Consider the following 21,810-nt stretch of genomic DNA (forward strand, 5'->3'; position numbering starts at 1 on the left):
AAAGGATGTTCACATCTTTCAGGCAGCTGGTGTACCACAAGTGAAGTGAACTAAAAAGTTAAGGAAAGAGTTACAGAGTTCACCTAAGACTGACTACTAATTGAAAGATGTTTTAATCATATTTCTGCTAGCTATATTTGTAGTATTTTGTTGTTTGGGGACTTTTGGAGCAATCATAGGTGTGGCTCATAATCTTTTAGGCCTTTTTTGATTGTAGGTTGGCTCACAACCTCTTTTATTTGAGGCTGTGTGCAAGTACGTTCATGTGTCAGGCTTGAATTGTTATTAGCTGTAGTGTATTTCTTGCGGTTGCTCAGAGATTGTCCTTAGATAAGCTTCGATGGTGTAGTGGGTTTTATGAAGCGCCTTTGAAAGTCATGCAGAAAAACGCATGTGGTAAGTGACTTACTGTAAACAGAGAATTTATCTCTGAAATCTCAAATAATCACATTTGACATATCAGCTCAGTCTATGCGAAAGTGGAAACCTGTCCCTCTGTAATGTCAAGCTCTGAGCAGAGTTGGTTTCTTAATGGAGCAACACTGTGAAGTTTGCCAACGCGTGCACCACTGTGGTTTTGAGGATTCATTTGTTAACAAGGACACCTTTGAAGATGAGCTTTAGCAGGGAACAGAAAGTAGCTTAGTTTACCCTTCTAGGCCATTTTGTCAAGCGAGCCGCGCAACAGGTTAGCCCGCACGGCAGAGCCTGCCGTGGACAGGTCCAGGCCTGGGCATCTTGGAGCAGGTCCGTGTTTCAGAGGGGTTAGTGAGGAACCGTTTTCCGTCACAGACAATGTGCTGTGTGAAGGGGAAAAGTGACCGGAATCTCTTCGAAAGAGAGCTGGCTTACCAGCACGGCACTCTTGACTCGGGTTAAAAAGGAACAACGAAAAACGGATATCTAACCTCTGGCTGCCCTGGCCGATTAGTCTGAAGAACCGGCCGGATCTCTTGGTAAAGTTTGGTGTTCTTCTCTCACCCTTAGATGCAGGCGCTGGCTGGGCAAGACAGCAGCCACTACCCCCCACCCCGCCACGCCCCCATGCTAAGCAGGTCTCCTAGGATACTGCCCCACCCCATGAGTGCCCTGTCCCAGCTCAGCTCTCAGATTGGCCGAGGCTCCTTTACCCATGGTTCCCCCTCGTCACCGGGAAGTCAGTCGGCCACGCCCTCTCCCTCGAGCTCCGCCCAGGAAGAGGAGGCAGATTACCACACAAAGGTACAGGGAAGGGAAATGGCAAGAGTTTCTGTTTGAAATGCTGGTTGCCGTGAAGGGTTGAGGAGGAAAGACTTTGTGAAGGCCTGGGGTATGTCGTTTTAGGTGGAAGGCAGTAAAGTTGTTTAAGTAGATTTTCAGAATGTTAGCTAAGTTTCGAGTTCATAAAGGAGGGTGGTTTGTGTGCATGCTTGTGTGTGTGTGTGTGTGTGTGTGTGTGTGTGGGGGGGGGGGTGCACGTGTGTGTGTTTGTGCATGCTTGCGTGCAAGTAATTGCGATTGTCAAATGCTTTTTCTGCAAGAGGTTCCCTTTTATACTGTTTACAAATTATAGCAATTCAGCTTCAGATACAACTGCCTTTTGTTCTTCCTTTTATCAAAGCATGTTGTCTTCTCTCGCTCTCCCTCTCTCTCTCTCTCCCTCTCTCTTTCTCTTTCTATTTTTATTGTCCTAGAAATCCAATTACTCCAGCTTGTCCGTCATCCATTTCCTTTATTGAAAGTGTCAGTTAAAATTTCATTTGCCTGCGACAGTAAGGCACTAGCGGCGAGGAGGCCCTCATTATCGCCTCACGGCATACTTAATTGGATCCAGGAGTAAAAAGAGTGAATTAACTTACACAATGCTCAAATGACATTGTTTTAGACCATGGGATTATACAAAGGTCTGTAGGAGCAGTAGCCAAACCACGTGGCATACTGTTGCCATCGGATTGTTCTCTGTACATCTAGATAAGAGTATAATGAATATTTTAAGCACAGTATATTGTTGGTGAAGTCGTTGGCACATGAGCATAGTTTGAATGACTATAATTATAAGCATATTGCCCCAGGCCCCCATGGCATTTTATTTGCTGGAAAACAAATTACCCTCCTCTCTCTCTCTCTCTCTCTCTCTCTCTCTCTCTCTCTCTCTCACACACACACGCATGCATGCATGCTATAAGAGATATAACACACGCACACACATACATATGCTTATGTGTTTCCGCATACACACTTTATAGTCTGCCCAAATAAATGCATGTAGCATCTCTTTCAATGTACCCATTACCCAGTTCTGTCTGTGTGTATATGTGTGTGTGTCTGTGTGTGTGTTTACACTATACACCATTGTGTTTACATTGTACACCTCGCTTGGACATGATTCAAATCTCTTTTTTGAAGTTTGTTATGCAAATTCTGTGCAAATGTGGCATGCTTTGTTTCAGATGTAACATGTGTTCTAGCAGAAGGAGCCATGAATAATATGAATACAGGAAACATTCTGACTTTATTCGCACGTTACCAGTTAAAACTACTACATTTGTCTGGTTCAGTACTCATTCTAAACTGGCATTACCTCCTGCTCATGTGAAAGTGGTTGTGTGCTGTATAACATATCAGGCTATGTGAAGATGGTGCCATTGCTGGACTGTACTGTGCGCAGGTAGACTGTAAAGACTGTACTCCCACTGGTCCTCTGTTAGTCTTACAGTGGCACTGATGAAAATGCTGACAACTGCGAATAGTGTTTCCTAAACAGGCGTCCCAGAATTCTATTTCACTCATTACTTTCAACTCCACGTTTGACTGAAACCTTTCAGGGCCTCTCTCTGTGTCTCTAATTTTCTCTCTCTCTCTTTCACTCTTTTAATCTCTCTCCACTTTTACTCATTTGAATAATGAATTTTTTTTTGTTGTTGTTGTTTTAAACATGTAGCCGCTTAGTAAAAGAAACAAATATCAGCAGGTGTCAGACATGAGCCTTGAGCTGTGTAGCACTGATTCAGGCTGGATATTAGCAGCGAGCTGAAAGTGTGTAGCACCGATTCAGATGGAATATTAGCAATGCTTGCTCAGCCCTGCCCACACTACAGCAATCAATTTCTCCCTGAATATTTCAGAGCTCTTTCTCAGGGGCTTCACTATCCCATCTGCTTTTAACTCAGCAAGGGGAGTGTGTTTGTGTGCGTGTGTTTGTGTGCGTGTGTTTGTGTGCGTGTGTGTGTGTGCGCGTGTGTGTGTGCGTGTGTGTGTGCGTGTGTGTGTGTGTGTGTGTGTGCGTGTGCGCATGCGCACGCGTGTGTGTGTGTTTGAGAGTGGGTCTGAGAGTGTGTGTGTGAATGAGAGAGAGAGCAAAAGTCAGAGAGAGAGTGTGTGTGTGTGTGTGTGTGTGTGTGTGTGTGTGTGAGCATGCGCACGTGTGTGTGTGTGTGTGTGTGTTTGAGAGTGGGTCTGAGAGTGTGTGTGTGTGTGTGTGTGTGTGTGTGTGTGTGAATGAGAGAGAGAACAAAAGTCAGAGAGAGAGTGTGTGTGTGTGTGTGTGTGTGTTTGAGAGTGGGTCTGAGAGTGTGTGTGTGTGAATGAGAGAGAGAAAGAGAGAGCGACTGTACGTAACCTGTCAGAGCAGATTACAGGCACTGGGTTTGAGTGAAAGCGCACTCTGGGCTTCACTGTATCCCATTTTTATTTCATGTTGTTTGCAGATAAAAGACGACTCACATTTGCATAGTCAAACACGCGCATAACTAGAAGCTCATTACCATGTAGGCTTTCCAAAGCAGCAGGTATGCAACGTAAACTGGTAGATCTTGTTCCTCAGCATGAGGCACACTTTCTTTCATTTTCAGTGCGTAGCTTTCAAAATCCCCTAAAACAAATGAACAGTGCACGCGAGGATTTCATTTCACAGTTGTCTTAATATTGAGTATATGATTCAAACTGAAAGTTGATTTCATTGACTTGACCACATCTAATTGAATGACTGTCATCTGAAATACACTTAATGGGTTTTGTGTTATTTTTCTTGCGTCCAACATGGACGTGTTACATTAGTTTTGCTTCTCTGGTCAGCAAAAGAGAGGCAGATCTGAACTAAACCTTAAAGATATAGGGAAATAAATGAGTGATCTTGTATAATTTTCACTATAGGAATGATAAATCATCTCCCTCTTATAACATGGACTTCACTGCACCTCTTTCAACCTTTCCCTAGTATGGGAAAAACAATGGAAGTATAAACCACACTGGCCTCTGAAAATCTATTTGGCCAAACTAAGCATGGTCAAATCAGAAGTGAAGTACTCTACTCCAACTGGTTCTAGTTTTGGGACTGCGATTTGTGTGTTGGGCGTGTGTGTGTGTGTGTGTGTGTGTGTGTGCACGTGTGTTCATTGGTAATGAGATTGTGTGCTTGTGTGTGTGCATATACATGTGTGCGCACACGTGTGTGTGCTCTTCAGTAATGAGATTGTGTGTGTGTGTGTGTGTGTGTGTGTGTGTGTGTGTGTGTGTGTGTGTGTGTGTGTGTTTGAGAGTGGGTCTGAGAGTGTGTGTGTGTGTGTGTGTGTGAATGAGAGAGAGAGCAAAAGTTAGAGAGTGTGTGTGTGTGTGTGTGTGTGTGTGTGTGTGTGTGTGTGTTTGAGAGTGGGTCTGAGAGTGTGTGTGTGTGTGTGTGTGAATGAGAGAGAGAGCAAAAGTTAGAGAGAGTGTGTGTGTGTGTGTGTGTGTGTGTGTGTGTGTGTGTGTGTGTGTGTGTGTGTGTGTGTGTGTGTTTGAGAGTGGGTCTGAGAGTGTGTGTGTGTGTGTGTGTGTGAATGAGAGAGAGAGCAAAAGTTAGAGAGAGTGTGTGTGTGTGTGTGTGTGTGTGTGTGTGTGTGTGTTTGAGAGTGGGTCTGAGAGTGTGTGTGTGTGTGAATGAGAGAGAGCAAAAGTTAGAGAGAGTGTGTGTGTGTGTGTGTGTGTGTTTGAGAGTGGGTCTGAGAGTGTGTGTGTGTGTGTGTGTGTGAATGAGAGAGAGAGCAAAAGTTAGAGAGAGAGTGTGTGTGTGTGTGTGTGTGTGTGTGTGTGTGTGTGTGTGTGTGTGTGTGTGTGTGTGTGTGTGTGTGTGTGTGTGTGTGTAGGTCTCCATGCTCACACCACCCCTGTCTCCCTGTCCCTCCAGATCACAGCAGAGAAGAGACCATCATCAGATGCACTCAAGCCCAAGCCCAAGCCCCAGAAGAAGAAGAAGAAGAAGGACCCGAACGAACCGCAGAAGCCCGTGTCGGCCTACGCGCTTTTCTTCCGTGACACGCAGGCGGCCATCAAGGGCCAGAACCCCAACGCCACCTTTGGTGATGTCTCCAAGATCGTCGCCTCTATGTGGGACAGTCTGGGGGAGGAGCAGAAGCAGGTGGGTGGGCTCTCCTCTGGCTCCGCCTACCCTTCCTCTTATTCTAGTGCGTTTCTCTTTTGGAGTGTTGAATGTCTGGTAGTAACATGCTGTTGGTACCAGACGTACAAGGCAGCGTTTGAGATGGTCTCTGCTTGGCTCCTTCTTCATTTTTTTTGGATTGGTTGCACTTACTTAAGATTTTTTTTTTAGTAGCTGCTTATTGGTTGCTTTGTTAGGGAGGTGAACTTTAGCTTAAGACATTGTGTGTGTGTGTGTGTGTGTGTGTGTGTGTGTGTGTGTGTGTGTGTGTGTGTGTGTGTGTGTGTGTGTGTGCGTGCGTGCGTGCGTGTGTTCTTCAGTAATGAGCTGTGCATGAACCAGAGTGATGATGTGTGTGTGAGACAGAGAGAGAGAGGGGCCACAGTATTTTTAGAATATCCTCCATAACAAAGGCCTGCTATTGCATGTCAAATAAAAGCACCTGTCTCCATGACGGAGTGCAGACCACTCACCCCTCTGCCATGCGATATTTCTCTCCCTCTGTCTCTCTTTTTCTTTTTCTCTTCCTTTCTCTCTCTCTCTCTCTCTCTCTCTCTCTCTCTCTCTCTCTCTCTCTCTCTCTCTCTCTCTCTCTCTCTCCGTCCCCTTTTCTGAGGGCTGCTGTGTCCTTTTATGTGCAGTTAATTTTTGCCTCTTTCTCTTCTCCCCTCTTCACCATGAATCTTCATTTTGCCGCTGACACCCTTGAATGTGAATTCCTCATTTCCTGGGCCCTTTTATTTATATCTGTTGCCTGGTGATTTGATCATGCTGAGAATACAAGATTAGCCATCGCCCAGTGCCCTTCTATTCTCCCTCAAGGACATCTGCTCTCCTATATGTTATTGTTTGTGCTTCTTAACCCTTCAGACACCAGGACATTCAGATGTCTACACGCACACAAGTAGAGTATTTATATATATATATATATATATATATATATATATATATATATATATATATATATATATATATATATATATATTTATATATTTATATATATATATATATATATATATATATATATATATATATACAATGTGTGTGTGTGTGTGTGTGTGTGTGTGTGTGTGTGTGTATAAGCCATGTGTGTAGATAAATGTATGTATTTTACCCTTTTTCTTAATAAACCATCTCACTTCTACTTATTTTGAATGTTCTGAGAAAAATGGGCTTTTGTCCTTGGACCGTTAAATCTAGCGGTTTGGCTCTTCATTCCTGAATATTATAACAAGGTAACCTTTCTCAGAGAAACCTTTCTCCATGACTCAAATTTGAAACTTCAGAACACATCTGTTACATATCAGTGGAGCTGATGAGGTCACGGGAGATGGCTCCCAGTGCTCTGTTCCCCTGTTCCCAGGATGATTAGCAGCGGTCAGGTCATCTTTTGATGACATCATCACCTGCCAACAATTTTTCTGTTACCCCATAACAAAACCTCCCTAGTTTAAATGTTTACAAGCAAAAATTGTTTTCTGCGTATCGATGAATTCATGTGCCTAATTATGGCCTTCAAATGTTTTTTAAAAATCAAACAAATCTCAATATTTCATATATATCTGAAATGCTATATTTTCTGTTCTTTTCTCGGATGTATTTTACATACCTATTTCACAAACCTTTCCAGACGGAAGCTTCCTTTTATTACTAATCTTTTTGCAGTTTTATCCTTGGAAGATTTTTGATAAGCCTAACAGCTGTTTCTGATGTAACCTCCAGACAGACATCAGTAGGGAGACACTAAGTAATGCCGTATGCTGCTTCTGTCCATCCCTATCCTCCCTTCCTCACCCTTATAAGAAACGAGTGGAATGGAGAAGAGGTGAAGGATTCTTATCTGCCGCTGGAATAGCCTCTCTGATAGGCCCATTAACGGATGATTGATAGGGCTCCTCTCCAACGGATGACTGTCATTTCTTTTAGTGACGACCCTGACCTGTCACTCATATCAATGAGGAATATATTAAATGACATGGAACCACGATGCCTAAGAAGCCCAGCCTGTCCTATTCCCAGTTTGCATCAATGTCTAACCCTTCCCTCCTAACCTTCACTGGTTAGTTGCAGTTGCTGTAGGCCTGCAGACACCCTAACACTATCTTTATTAACCTTTGACCCTCAAGGTAGTCAAAGGAAAACACATAATCAACTTGTCGTACATGGTGCACAATAGTGAAACAGACCCAGATATACAAGTCCATGCTGTACCCTCTTTATGTGTGCATATGTGTGTGTGTGTGTGTGTGTGTGTGTGTGTGTGTGTGTGTGTGTGTGTGTGTGTGTGTGTGTGTTCGTGTTCGTGTTTGTGTTTGTTGTCATGTCGTCCTTGAGCTATAGCAGGCACATTTTGGATGTTTTTTCCCTTTGCTGCCTTCGAGAGGTTGAATACCCTCGTCTTTTGTATTCAGTCCCCTGGGAATTAGTGTTTTGTCTTTTGGAGTCAGCCTCATTAGTTCTGTGCTCCTGTGAAGATGTATTGTGTACCACAGCTATGGCTAACAATGCAAAGTTAGCCAATCATTAGTTTATTGTACATTTCTGTAGTAAGTATCTGCTTGGATTTCACACAGCAAAGGCTGATCTTATCAGATTAAAAGATATTACTACTCCGCTGCGGGATTTGATTTACATGAGCCTATTTAGTAGAGAGAGAGAGAGAGAGAGAGAGAGAGAGAGAGAGAGAGAGAGAGAGAGAGAGAGAGAGAGAGAGAGAGAGAGAGAGAGAGAGAGAGAGAGAGAGAGAGAGAGAGAGAGAGAGAGAGAGAGAGAGAGAATATGAAATAGTTCCATATTTACCATCCTTCGAAACAGTGCTCCCACTCAAACACAACCCCTATCTAGTATGAGCACAATTACCCCCCCCCCCCCCCCCCCCCCCCCGGCCTGCTTCCCTGAGGGTGTACGCCCCTTCCCTCATGTCAGGAGGTTCTGCAAGTTATTGTCTTCCATAATTAACCGGTTATCATACAAGAACATTTCATTAAGGTACAATTACCAGCTAATTCTACGGGGGACACCCGCCATGTCAGGATTATAGAAGGCAACACGTGCTCTTTAGTGCTAGCAGGTCCCGTTAGTTATTTCTAATTCATGTGAACCTGCCTGCTTGTGCTCTCTCTCTCTCTCTGTCTTTCTCTCTCATTCTCGCTCTCCCTCTCTCTCTGACGGCTTCAATTGCTAATGAATCCGCTCACTTTGGAATAATTAGAAATCCTTAGGCACGTTAATTTATTTAAGAGTTGCTGTCGTTAGGGCCACTCATTAGCGCGGGTTAAATTAATTTGAAACCAGAGCTGCCGGGAGCTCCTCAGGAGTTCATTATTACAAAAGCCACACAACCTCGTTCAATATTTAACTGTCACGGCACGAGCGCTCAAACTTAGCCCGCGTTATCTGCCAGCGATTACGACTAATAATCTCATTAATTGGAGCGCATGTTTATGGCATTCGCTTGCTGTTTTGTTTCAGACACAAGAATCTAGTGTGAACGGAATGAAATGAGTCACTTGTTGTAAAGGCCTTAATTTACCCCAGTTTTTGCTGAGCGCTGCTTTCAACATAATCCAATCAGATATATATATATATATCTTGATGGTAACCGAGGAGTACAATACCGGTGTGTTGTTTGCATTTGTGTGCTGTGCGTGTGTCACACGTTTGTGAATCTCCGTCTGCAGTTCTGCGTATGTAACATTAAAGTTTAATAGTAATTCTACCTGCAATACAGCAGGCAGTCAGATGCAGGCCCGGTCATATGTAAATGTTTACATTATTGCGGTTTTATTTAGGGCTTTTATGGTGAGACGTGGCACCATTGTTTCTCTTCGCTCACTGTTGCCGCGCTCATCACTTTAATGTTGTTTTCTTCATCAATTAAACGAACGCTGCCACTCCTCTCAATACAATGTGACACTTTCTTTATACCCATTTAAGCCACGTTTGCTCTCATCTGCTAAAGCCTTGCTGTTGTGTGCCTCAATTTCAGAGCGAATGGATTTTTTTTTTTTCTAGGAAAATGATTGACATGCCATTACATTAGCCTACATTCCAATCTCACCATTTCTCTCTGGCTTCATTCTGTTGCTATAGATTGCCTTCCCTGTTAAACTGAGTCACCTTTTTCTTCCTTCTGTCTGTGTCTCTCTCTCTCTCTCTCTCTCTCTTTTTTTTCTCTCTCTCTCTCTCTCAATCTCTCTCTCACTTTTACTCTACTCATTCTCTCTCTCTCTCTCTCTCTCCTGCTTCTTTCATGTGACATCCGCTCTGATGGAATGATGCGTCTTCTTAATGGACTCTCCAGCAGAAATGCTAAAACTCCCAGCTGAGTTTCTTTCTGCCTGGTCTTGGTCTGGGTCGCTTCAGGAAGATGCAGTTTATAAAATTACCTCTCTAAGATGGAGCCCCGGGATTTGGGTTTCGTACGATAATCCCACATGAGGGGTGTGGAGGGGGGCGTAGACAGGGGAAAGGCTTCATCTGGTTTTTTTTTTTTGGGGGGGGGGGGGGGGGGGGTTTGGGTTTTTATCGGCTTTTTTAGTGACTGAGGTAAAATATATTATAACTGTGTTAGGGTTCAAATGTGCTTGACATGATGGCACGACATGAACATGGCCTTGGTCCAGGTTAAACGGCTGAAGCCGCGCTGTGTGTGCGTGTGTGTGTGTGCGTGCGTGCGCGCGTGTTTGTGTGTGTGTGCGTTTCTAATCACTGGTGTGTTGTCTTTCCCGCTCTCTCCCAGGGGTATAAGAGGAAAACAGAAGCAGCTAAGAAGGAGTACCTGAAGGCCCTGGCAGCGTACCGAGCTAGCCTGGTTTCCAAGGTAACCAAGGGAGGAGGGGGTCATGTCTTTGATATGTGTGGGTCAGTGGTGATGGGGGAAGAGGTATATTATACATTAGATGAAGAATTCTGGAGACCCTCCAGGGAGGGGTGTGTGAGTGTGTGTGTGTGTGCACGCACAAGTTAGGAACAGGACCAACCAAAATAAGGCCCCAAACAGTGCCAGTGGTGTGTAGGTGTGTGTAAAAAGAGTTCCCCCTTTAGCATACAGCATGACAAAATATTAATCTTATTTTATGGAGTCTTTTTTTTTCCGATGACACTTTTAGCTGATACAGTAGATTGCATGCATTGATGTATTACTCAGTTTGACTTCATTTCATAATCCTGAAATTATGCATAATCCATAGATCAATACCAGATTTCTAATTTATGAGAACGATTCATTTCAGAATAGTTTCACCATGGGCTGCATAATGGTTCGTTTCATTGCATATTTTCATCTCCATAATAAAACACACCATTTTCATACCCCTAATTTCACAGCCATTGTTTTCCTTCTCAAAAACGTAAATTGCATTTTCATGCTGAACACCCTCTCCCTCCCTCCCGTCATTTCTCTCTCCTCTGTCTCCCCCTATCTCCCTCTCTCCCCTTCTCTCCTATTCTCCCTCCCTCTCTCTCTCTCTCTCTCCCTCCCTCCCCCGTTTTCTATACTTCTGTCTCTAAGCTCTTTGGCCCAAAACAAGAGGCTTGATTAAGCCATGAATGGCGTATTCATCAGACCTCCTCCCCCAGTAGCTCCTATTAAACGCCTTTCTCGTCCCTCGTCTCATGTAATTAAGTATTTCGTCAAAATCTGTTTCGCGCAGACACTTTGATTGATGCGTCTGTGAACCAGAAGACACTGAAAGGGGAGAAAATGCCGGCGTAAAGAAATGAGCTAACCACCAAATCCGCGGCACATTCAGCGCCTCGCGGGCTTCAAACATATATTTAAGTGACTGTTGTTCTTAAAGGATGTTATTTTTTATATATTGCTTCAGAGAGGTTGCAAAGAGCGCCACTCATACCATGCTGAAAGGGAGACATGATTGTGCGCAGGCTGCAGGAGCTAGCTGCGACAGCCGCTTTTTTCGCACCCTTTTTTTTTTTTTTCCTACCACCCCACCCCCAACCCCCCGCTGCTCCTCCCGGATTGGGACGCACACCTGGCGGCATTTTGTAGGTTAATACGTTATTGTGAAAGTTATGCCTCGATAAATGTATGTTGGTTGATTATGGCAGCCCAGCTGAAAAGCCCGTTTTAAAGGAGGCCCTCCTCCCTCTTCAGCTATAATACAAATGTCAAACGATATATTAGCATTTCTTCCAGACACATGGGCCTAAGTGCAAAAATTCTGATGTATTTTGGTCTTGCCAAACGCATGCAAAAGGAATTAATGCATGCCACGAGATGCTTGTCCAAAATGTTGTTTGCACTGTTTTGGGACATATGTGGTGCTTCAATGTATGTAATGGGTTCTGAGTTCATCCATCTATGGCTTTGTATAAACACAGGATTTGAAACTAATGGTATGGGGCAGGGCTTTAAAAAATCGCTTCTTGGAGCAACTCCAAGACGACATGTTTAATTTTGCGATGGGTTTGTTTGGAAATTTGTAGGGGCAGGTGACTTATCTCAAGCATGGACATACACACACTCACACACACACACACACACACACACATATATACGCACACATACAGAGATTTGTCTCTTCATCTCCACGTGGCTTTTGCAAATGAGTCTCTTAATTCATTTTCACCCTGATCACTTCTCTCATACTAATCAATATATATGATTAGATCATGCCTGGTGTGACAGCGAATGAAGGCACTGGCTTTTCATTACACACTGTCAACAACACTTAGGGTCTACACTTTTGAACTTTAGAAACTATAGAGATGCAATAAATGGCTACTGTTTCAAGCTCAGGAAGCAGACGAGAATGTGTTTACTTGGGTTTTACCAAATATTTCTAATTGGAAATAATATTTCTTTTTACAGCATATGCATAAGAAATGTACTCCCATCACTGTTTTAACAAATTGAGTGAAATGTCAATCTCTGGGAGGTCCCTCTTCAAAACTCTGCACCATGTCCTCTCAAATCATTCTTAAACATCTTCTCTCTCTCTCTCTGTCTCTCTCTCTCTCTCTCTCTCTCCCTCAGACCTATAATGACCCAGTGGAGAGCAAAACCGCCCAGTCCAGCCAACCCTCGTCGCACATGATGCCCCCCAACCCGCCCCTGTACAGCGTGCCCCCGCAACCCTCCTCCCCCTACCTGGGGCCGAGCCCCTTCCCCCTGTCCGACCTCCAGAGCTACGCGGCCGGAGCGCCCCGCCACGGGCTGCCGCGCTCAGCCATGCTGCCCGCCCTCAGTGCCTCCCCTCCGGCCTCCTTCCAGATCAGCCCCCCTCTCCACCAGCAGCTCTCCCTGCACCAGGGCTCCCTCCTCAACCAGCCAATCCGCATGCAGCAGGTCCAGTCACAGCCAATCATCTCTCACCAGATGGGCCTCCAGGCCTCCCTTCACTCCCCGCCCCCAGGCCAGCAGGTTGGTATGCGAGGCGAGTGGGAATAAAGGCGCACCTTAGCCAGACAGGGCAGCTGACCTTAGAACACGCTTCAAAGCGAAAGGTTCCGCTGGCGAGTAGTCGCATTCTCAGATTGTAAAAGCAGAGCGGAAAACCTTAAACGGCAACTCCCACTGAGGGAAAATCAGATTTCGGGTAGCGTGCACTTACAGTGGGTTCATTGTAATGAAGTGTGAGAGTCGGTGAAGGGTGCGGGGGGGGGGAACGACACTTGCTGGTGTTTTGTTGCGCGAGATGGAGGTGTGCACTGAGGTGTCATTTGAATCAGCAGAGACCTGCAACGTGTGAAGCTGAGTGAATCCGGCTGCTTTTAGAAGCTAACTCTCTCTGCTTAGCACCTTTCTCCAATGTCACAAATGTGTATTGAGGGAGGGAGAGGGTCCTTTAAGACCCAGGGAGGTTACAGTTTGAAGATCGCATGTCAACTGCAGTCTTTGTCTTTCTAAATTGCTCATCACTTTGTAGAATTTGATGAAAAGAATTCAATATTTTGAATTACTATAGAGGTAACAGTAAATGAGGGTTCTTTTTTCTCTGTCTCCCTACCTCTCTCTCTCTCCCTCTCTCTCTCTCTCATTCTCTCTGTCTCTCTCTCATTCTTTCTCCATCTCTCTGTCTCTCTCTCTCTCTCTCTCTCTCTCTCTCTCTCTCTTCCTCTCCTCTCTGTGCCTCTCTCAGGGCTTCTCTCACTTACAGTCTGAGTATCAGAAAACTGTGGGTGGCTCTCAGTCTCCTGGGGCTCCTAACCCAGTGGGACAGAACCCTGACTGGGACAGCGACTACTGCAATCGGGAGTGTGGAGGAAGCCACTGCAGGTGTGTGTCTGTGCGTGCGCACATGTTCCCTTCCACTGACTCCTTCCAAACACGGTTCCTCATTTACTACACATTCCAAGTTCGTTGATATTTGAGCATCAGTCAAGATCAGTCAAGCATTCAAGATGCAGTAATTACTGAATGTGCAGATGGCATGACCTCCAAGAGTCTTTTGGCCTCACCTTGAATACTTCAACACTACACGCTCATAATGTCCCTGCATCCATGAACTCCAAAATCTTTCAGAGATCGTCCATGCTAATAGACTGACCGTTTAGTGGTTTTGTTCGAAAAATGGCTCTTCACTTTGCGTGGGAAATGTAGTCCCTTCTAAAGGGCCCTCTCTTGATACAAGGGCTTTGTGTTTTTCTCCTCAGCGGGTTAGCTCGCACGCTAACACCTCAGAGGCCTGTAGATTTGTAGAGCTTAGCCTTTGATATATACCTCATAAAGCGAGCCGGTTCCTCCGTGAGGGGCCTGCTTGCTGTTCAGACCGGAGCCTGTGGACACGTGCTGAAGTCCTGTCCTGCAGCAGCTAACCTCCATCAGCCTGTCTGAGAGAGCTAGCGCTGTGGCTAAGCACGCGCAGGCAGCCGGCCGAGCCCCAACTGGGCAGAAGCCCGTGAGTCACATTTGACTGCTTCATTCTGGGGTCTGCTCCACATCCAGTACGCGACCCGAGCCTGTCACCGAGTGTCCAGAAGAGAACGTCATACAAAACCTTCCAATGGAAAGATAGAAGCTCAAACTGAGCACTGACCCCATTGTATAATAACCTATGTAACAGTTCGATGAAGATCAAGTATATGAAAAGCAAAGCCAGATATCTTATTACCAAATCGAAAATAATTACAGCAAACATCATGTGATAGATTGTCCTTTTTGTGCTCGCTCAACAAAATGAGATTGCGTGTGAAATTTTTCAAAAGGTTGCTTTTACATGTTTGTATCGACCAGCTTTTTTAACTAAAATAGGACCAAATGTACTCATGCCAGTATTATAATGTCTCCTTTGACTCAACAGCAGCATAACTGGATTATTCTAACTTTCCGACGCAGTGTTGCTAGTTTGGTCAAACTATGAGTTGCACCATACATGACTCAGACTGCCAGTGTTGCGGTTTGCCATTAAAACATCACCTGCTTTTTCTCTTTTGTGTGTTGATCTTACAGTGGCAGCATGATAGGCAGGGACAAGCCACTCTACCTCACTTGAAGTGAACGGAGAAGAAGAAAAAAAAGACGACAAAAAAAGTGATGAAGCAACACCAGGGAGTACCCTACACCTCTCCACCCTTCCCTGCCGCCTCCGTTTTTTTTTCCCTCAGTGTCATTTGCATTCGTTTTTAGCAGGATGTGTGCGCGTGTTCTGAAGACTACTAGTGAGCCTCTCGTTTTTTGCCAAGCACTTAAAATGTACAGGCCTTCCGCCAGAGGCCTCTCACGGCACTCCTCCTTTCTCTGAATATAAAAAAAAGACAAAAAAGAGATATATTAAAGGGAAAAAACAAACAAACAAACAAAAACAAACTACCATAAAACTGGCCCTCAGGGCAAATGAGCTTTAACTAAAACAGAGGAAGCCCTTCCTCTTCTCGGTTCCTTTTTCCTTATCTTGTTTTTATGTTTTATTTATTTCTAGCTTGCTATGTTGCTTTTTTTGGTTTTGTTTTGTTTTTTGTTTTTTTCTTTGCCAATAACAGGTCCTGTACTGTAGAGAAATACCCTTCTGATGAAGTCATCAAAGGCCGACATATTACTGTAGGTCCACCTGACGCTCTGTGAATTTTGAGAAGATATTAGTAAGGACAGAAAAGGAGGGGGGAAAGAAAGAAACAAGTGAAAAGAGAAATGAATTTAACAACTTCTTTTTGTAATTTTAAAGACCTCCATAGGTCTTTAATGATCTGTCACAGTGTGATTGTAAATATCACTTTTTTGGGATGAAATTGGGAAAATGAAGTCCAGATATTTTTTTCTTCTTTAATATGACTTATAATTCATTAATTTGTATTTTAAATGGTATCTTGTGAGTGTGTGCTGGTATGTTCCTGAGTGAGTGCGAGTGTGTGCGTATGTGTGTGTTGTAAAAATTGATCAGCCTGTGCAGGTGATATCAGAGGAGTGTTTCACACAAACACAATCTTGCATTAAATCTGTGCTCACTGGTGAGATTTTCGATTAAAAGCAAAAACCATCATGAACTCTATGACCTGGTTCTCCACTTGGGTTCCCCAGAGCAACACTGGCCAAGTAGGTTAGACAATAACCATGAGAACCCAGTCTGGTTCTGCAGAGGCCCAGAAGAGGAGCTTTTTCTAACCAGCTTGTTTTAGGAAACCAACTCTTATAGCGATTTGATTGGCTTTGCTAATTATCTCAGGTTGTACATTTCAGACTGAAGAAAAACGGGAACAGGTTTCACTGGAATGGGACCCCAAGAATTAAAACACGCATCTGAATTTAAAGGCAATTTGAGTAATTCTGGTCGGACTGATAATCCCAAACCAGTGCATTATTTAGAGGTGAACAAAAATGTGCTCAATGTCCGATATTACAGCACACATTTAAAACAACAGTGGGTCTATAGTTTTCTAGTAGCTTTGCTAGGTGTTATATTGTGTTGATCTCATTCTTAAGTTTTGTGGGGAAAAAATGAAATACATTTGATCATTTAGTCAAGCTTTTCTTTCTCTCACTGTAGCATAATATTTTAGTTTGGTAAAGAGAATAACTTTTAAGACATTTAATTTGTGTACAAACCTGCCAATTGTAGTTATTTTATTTGTAAAGCCAGTAATGATAATTATTTTAAATTGTTACCAACTTATCTTTTTTGCAATTTGCCCATCAGTTATTTAATTAACAGGTTTCCTATCTATTTATGAACAAAATGAGATCATTTTTGCTTATAACTACATTATTTGAATTTTCTCATTTGTTTGTTTTTGTTTGTTTTTGTTTTTGCTCTTTTGGTTTGATGTTGATTGCTTTTTTTTTTCCTTTTTTTTTTTTTTTCCTTTTTTTTTTTTTTTTTTACCCTTTTTTAAGCTGGCCATTCCTTTCCTGGCCAGCCAGGTCATTTTGTGTCACTATGCCTTTTTTGTTTCATTTGTCCGTAATAAAAAAATGTTAAAGGTGAAAATAATGGTCATTTATTTATTTGGTATCTCATTCAAACATCTTTCTGCAGTTAATCACATGTGAAACCGAAATTGCTTTAACAGCGTGTGTGTGTGTGTGTGTGTGTGTGTGTGTGTGTGTGTGTGTGTGTGTGTGTGTGTGTGTGTGTGTGTGTCTGTCTCTCTCTCACACACACACACACACACACACACACACACACACACATACACACAGGATAAAAGCACACATTCATAAACAGGTTTTCATTAAAACCTCGGACATTCCCAAATGGTGACTTAACAAAACGTGTTTGGAGACGAGGTGTTTTATGTAAAACGTGACATCACTTATGCTTGCAAACTGTAACCTGGGAATGCTAAACTGCACAACCTGTGCAAAGAACGGACAATATGATCTATATTAAGCAGCGGTATAGTTGCTCAGTAGACGCTGCATTTAAAAGAGCAGTTTCAAGACTGTATGGGTTCTATTTTTTTTTTCTCTGTATGCTCCCCCCTCTCCACAGTAGTGGAAAATACAGCCATACAGCTGTTGGACTGCCATTCACCCCGCTCCTCCAGACCCGCGTTATATGTTTTATTCATATTGCAGCAGACAACTCTGCTGGTATCGAATTGGCAAATAGATCATTATTGAGCAATTGGAAACCTCAAGTATCATTTCGTGCTATGACACACATTATGTGGAAATCTCAGTCATACATTCTTAATGAAATACGAGATAATGGGGGGTCCACGTGTGTGTGCTGCATGTCCGTGCTGTTTGTCCGTATCGTCGCTTCTACCTGCAGTGTGCATCTCCAGTCCACTGCGGAGGCTGCAAACGCATGGAGCGGATTTAATGAGCTGCACAGGTGAGCGTCGCATGACTTCGCGCTTCTCGTGCTACAGTTTCTCGTGTGCTGTGGGATGCCTGGAGACGCGCGCGCGCGCGGCGACCAGTTGGACGGCTCCTGGAGGACCGACGAAGAGGTGTTGACCGTGCGATGTTCCCACGAGCATTAGACCTCGCAAAGCTGCGAAATCTGACATCAAATGTTGCACCTTGGAATTTATTTATTTTTTTTAATCTAGAAAGCACCCTACAACAAAATATTTTAACACAGAGGGAGTAGCAGCAAATTTGGATGGACATTTGCAGAGTGAAATAACACAGGCAGGAAGTGAAAAAGATGGACAGTTTGTTAGTGGCTATGCAGAAACTTTCCACTTGTGCAGTATCTAAAGTTTGTGGTGCAGTGTGCACCAAACAGTCTCTTTGACAGGAGATATATTTTTTATGTGTGCACTCTCTCTTTCTGGGCATTTTTGCCGCCTTTGATGTGGCAATGTAACGTATGGGCTATGGTTTCCATGTCAACATTTTTAGCTAACGAGACCACATATGTAACCGGTCTGGTAGTCCTTAGTCCTTAGAGAGAGAGTCCATTTGAAGCAAAGTTCCTCAGCGCTCTCTCTCTCTCTCTCTCTCTCTCTCTCTCTCTCTCTCTCTCTCTCTCTCTCTCTCTCTCTCTCTCTCTCTCTCTCTCCCTCTCTCTCTCTCTCTCTCTCTCTCTCTCTCTCTCTCTCTCTCTAACAGTAGCCCAGTCTGAGAGACAGAGAGAGAACGAACTGGCTCAGGAAACGTGGGTGGATTTGACAAGAAAGGAGTTTCAGTCTTTGCCTTTTCTAAGAGCTCCTCTCCTTTCTTTTTTCTTAGATTCAGCAAAATGAGAAAGTAGAAATGAGAGAACTTTGCAGTGTGCATGAGAATGTGCAAAGTACTTCATATTAATTTAGCAGAAATTAATATAAGATCAAGCAGCTTTGCTTTACTGGTGAAAGACATCTGTTTGGCGGCCCCATATAAATTGTATTAAGCGCTACTGTCTGCAATGTTGCAGTGCAGGGGCAAGGATAATTTGACGATCTACAACAGTATCTGGAGAACCAAATGTTTTAAACAAAGCATAGAAATTGTCCAAAAATGTTTGAAAGTAATAGCAGTACTGTTATATTGATGGTTAATTTAATAGATTAGATTCCAAGGATAAGGTACATTACAATGCTGTGGCTCCAAGCAAGAGCCACAATCTGTGGAATGCAATTGCCTCTCTGTGCCTTAGCCAGCTTATTTTTCCCCTCAATCCCCGTAGAGAAACACTTCGTGTTGTTCAGCATGAAAATGTGATAGCACTTTAAACACAAAGATGTTGAGCTCCGACTATACACGCGCATCTGCACCACCAGGACTCGGCTTGTGCGAAGTTGGGGTCACAGGCGCTGCTAAAACTGATCGTTTTACCCCAGCAAAAGACGACTTTGCCAAATCAAAGTCCCAAAATGAGAATCGGCTCGCAATTTCATATAGAGCAGCACCTGTATTTGTTTTGCACACAGTAATTGGGGCACAACAGTAGGTGTCTAGATCATGTAGTAGATAATGCTGTAAACACAGCCCTGTGGAGGCAGGAAGTCCATGTTTGAAGGAAAGAAGGGCCTCAGTTCATTAACTTCTGTCTGGTTGGTGGCACTGCTAGCTCTCAGCAGGCTACAGCAGCTTGATAAACCACAAGAGTGGCCGTGATGGAACTGAAATAACAGTCTTGTTCCCTGCTTCAGCCTATCTCTTTTAGCTCATAACAGAACAGTGAGTCAACGTGAGGAAACCACAGCGCTGAGCTTCGTTCTCACACTTTTCTGCATGCTGCTCTCGTGCTGGGACAAAGGTTTAGAGGTCATTTCCAACCAGGGTCCCAGTCAGGTACTTTTGCTCATTGAGGATGAATCGTGAGTCAAGACCTGCTGCTGTGGTGGGAATTGAGAGTCATTCAGTACCCACGAATTTGTCTTGCATGCACTGGAAAGATATTGTCCTGAAAGGCACACAAGTGAACACAGGATGGCATTTTTTGTCCTTTGTGATGATTAAGTCACGATGTGCAGGCATGACACACCGGTTCCTGCTTTTGTGCCAATTTATGCTTGCTCATTTTGAACCGAAATGAGTTCCCATGTAGCGCGGTTGCTTTGCTCCATGCAGCAGGGCAGCAGAAATGCTGTGATGCTTTGGTTTCACACAGATGCCACACTGGCCGAAGCATGATACAGTAACGTGGATTGAAGGGACTGTCGATGAAAATGTGGCCCCGGGCATGATGAAGGGCCCCATGGCACCAGGCTGGGACAAGAACCTGGGATATGAATCCAGGGTCCTTCAAAGCAGTGATTTTCCTGGGTATCGGAACAGAAACTGAACAAGACCTTAAGATAAAGGTTTGCAGTTTCAAAGACCTGCAATGGAATTCCAGGAGGAGGATAGAGTGTATTTAACACAGAGCCTGAGGGATGATAAGGTCCTGAAATATAGGCGGAATAATGCAGCTTCTGTTTGGGTGCCTCTGTGTGTGTGTGTGTGTGTGTGTGTGTGTGTGTGTGTGTGTGTGTGTGTGTGTGTCTTTAATTTAACTAATCGGGTTTGTTCTTAGCCTCCACATGACCCTGCAGCTGTGACGCATAAATGAAAAATTACACAAATGAGGATGTTTTAAAAAAAAAACCAAACATCTTTTTTATTAGATTATCAAATTAATCATAACAACTCAATAAAGGAGCACACAGAGAGGATTTTTTTACCAGCCCTAACTGAATTAAGTTTTTCATTTGTTTTTGACGTGAGACAAAGAAAACCTATAAGTGCTGTCTGTATCTATTCATGAAACATTCATACTCACACACCCAGACATCTCCAAACACATGCCAGTGCACCCGCATCCCGTTGAAAACTCGCATCCAGACAAACCATTTCAGCAAATATTACTGAAGTTTGGTTGCAGCCACAGTTTTCAATACCGACCTTGTTGATTCACAGGCAAAATCCAAACATGCACATACTGCCGTTGACACGGAAACAGAGGGCGAGAGACAGACACACAGAGAGAGCGAGAAAGAGAGAGAGAGGGAGAGAGAGGCTCTACAGTGATTATTTTTGGAAGCACGATAAAACGCGGTATGTCTAATACAACCTTGTTGCTCTCCTGCTCACCCCTCCCTCTACTCCCACCCTCCCTTTTGCTGCTTTTCAAACAAGAAATTCCAATCTCTCTGCTTTACTCTGAATTCTCCTCACAGCCCTGCCTTTCCCTCACTTACAGCAGCCTGCTTTAAAATTCATAACTACATTCGCAAGTATAAAAGCAGCACAGATGGAATATTTCCAGGAAGCTTACTTGAGCAAAAATACAATTGGCTCTGGCATATTTAATAACCCTATGCTGCCTCTTTAGTGCATGCAGTAATAATAACAATAATGTTTTTTTTTTTCTTAAAAAGAGGGGGAGAAAGTCAAACTATGTCTTAGCATGAAATGACTACCTCAAATTCTGGAGAGAGAGAGAGAGAGAGAGAGGAGATTTGACTGAAAGTGTAAAACTGATGCAGTTGGAAGTTGCAATGATGCATAATTTGATGTTTTTTGATTCATGAAAAAAATATAGTGAAACAGCATAATTAAAAATAACAACAGTATGTAAGTGGTTTGTTTCTGGATTCAGGTAATTGGAATTTTTTTGGATTCAAGAAAATGGATTTTTAAACAATGTATGACATGTAACCTATGTTTTTACTGAAGGCATAAGTTATGCATTACAATGCCTACGTGAAATTTCCACTTTTAGTATAGTTTATGATTTTTTCTTTCCTGGTTTAATTACATATGCACTTTATTCACATTTTATTTGTGAGTTGCTAATGAAAAAATAGCTCAGCTAGGACAGAGAGGTAAGACACAATGGTATCTTCTTTTTCAATATGGATCTCACTGCTACACTTTGAGAATTAATCTCATTCTCTCTCTCTCTCTCTCTCTCTCTCTCTCTCTCTCTCTCACACTCACTCGCTAACTCTCTCTGTTGCTCTCCTTCCTTCATTCCCTCCCCCCAACTCCTATTGTGTGTGTGTGTGTGTGTGTGTGTGTGTGTGTGTGTGAGAGAGAGAGAGAGAGAGAGAGGAAGATTGTGCGTGTGCGTGTGTGCATGCATGTGTTTTGTACATGA

The 21,810-nt window shown here is 43.5% G+C and overlaps 1 protein-coding gene across 2 annotated transcripts in view; it reads left to right on the top strand.

The window, feature by feature from the left end:
• tox2 (TOX high mobility group box family member 2) overlaps nt 1-16,779 on the top strand; it is an 88,886-nt gene extending 72,107 nt beyond the window's left edge. The window contains exons 5-10 of one of the 2 annotated variants that reach the window (XM_027000698.2): nt 988-1,221; nt 5,144-5,374; nt 10,137-10,217; nt 12,393-12,779; nt 13,498-13,634; nt 14,808-16,779. In XM_027000698.2, coding sequence (XP_026856499.1) covers nt 988-1,221; nt 5,144-5,374; nt 10,137-10,217; nt 12,393-12,779; nt 13,498-13,634; nt 14,808-14,850 — 1,113 coding nt within the window. In that variant the 3' untranslated portion in view covers nt 14,851-16,779. The remainder of the gene's footprint in view (nt 1-987; nt 1,222-5,143; nt 5,375-10,136; nt 10,218-12,392; nt 12,780-13,497; nt 13,635-14,807) is intronic. The other variant, XM_027000699.2, reaches the window with a different exon arrangement.
• Nucleotides 16,780-21,810: the final 5,031 nt, after the last annotated feature.

Source organism: Electrophorus electricus, chromosome 3 (genome assembly GCF_013358815.1).
Source record: "Electrophorus electricus isolate fEleEle1 chromosome 3, fEleEle1.pri, whole genome shotgun sequence".
NCBI lineage: Eukaryota > Metazoa > Chordata > Actinopteri > Gymnotiformes > Gymnotidae > Electrophorus > Electrophorus electricus.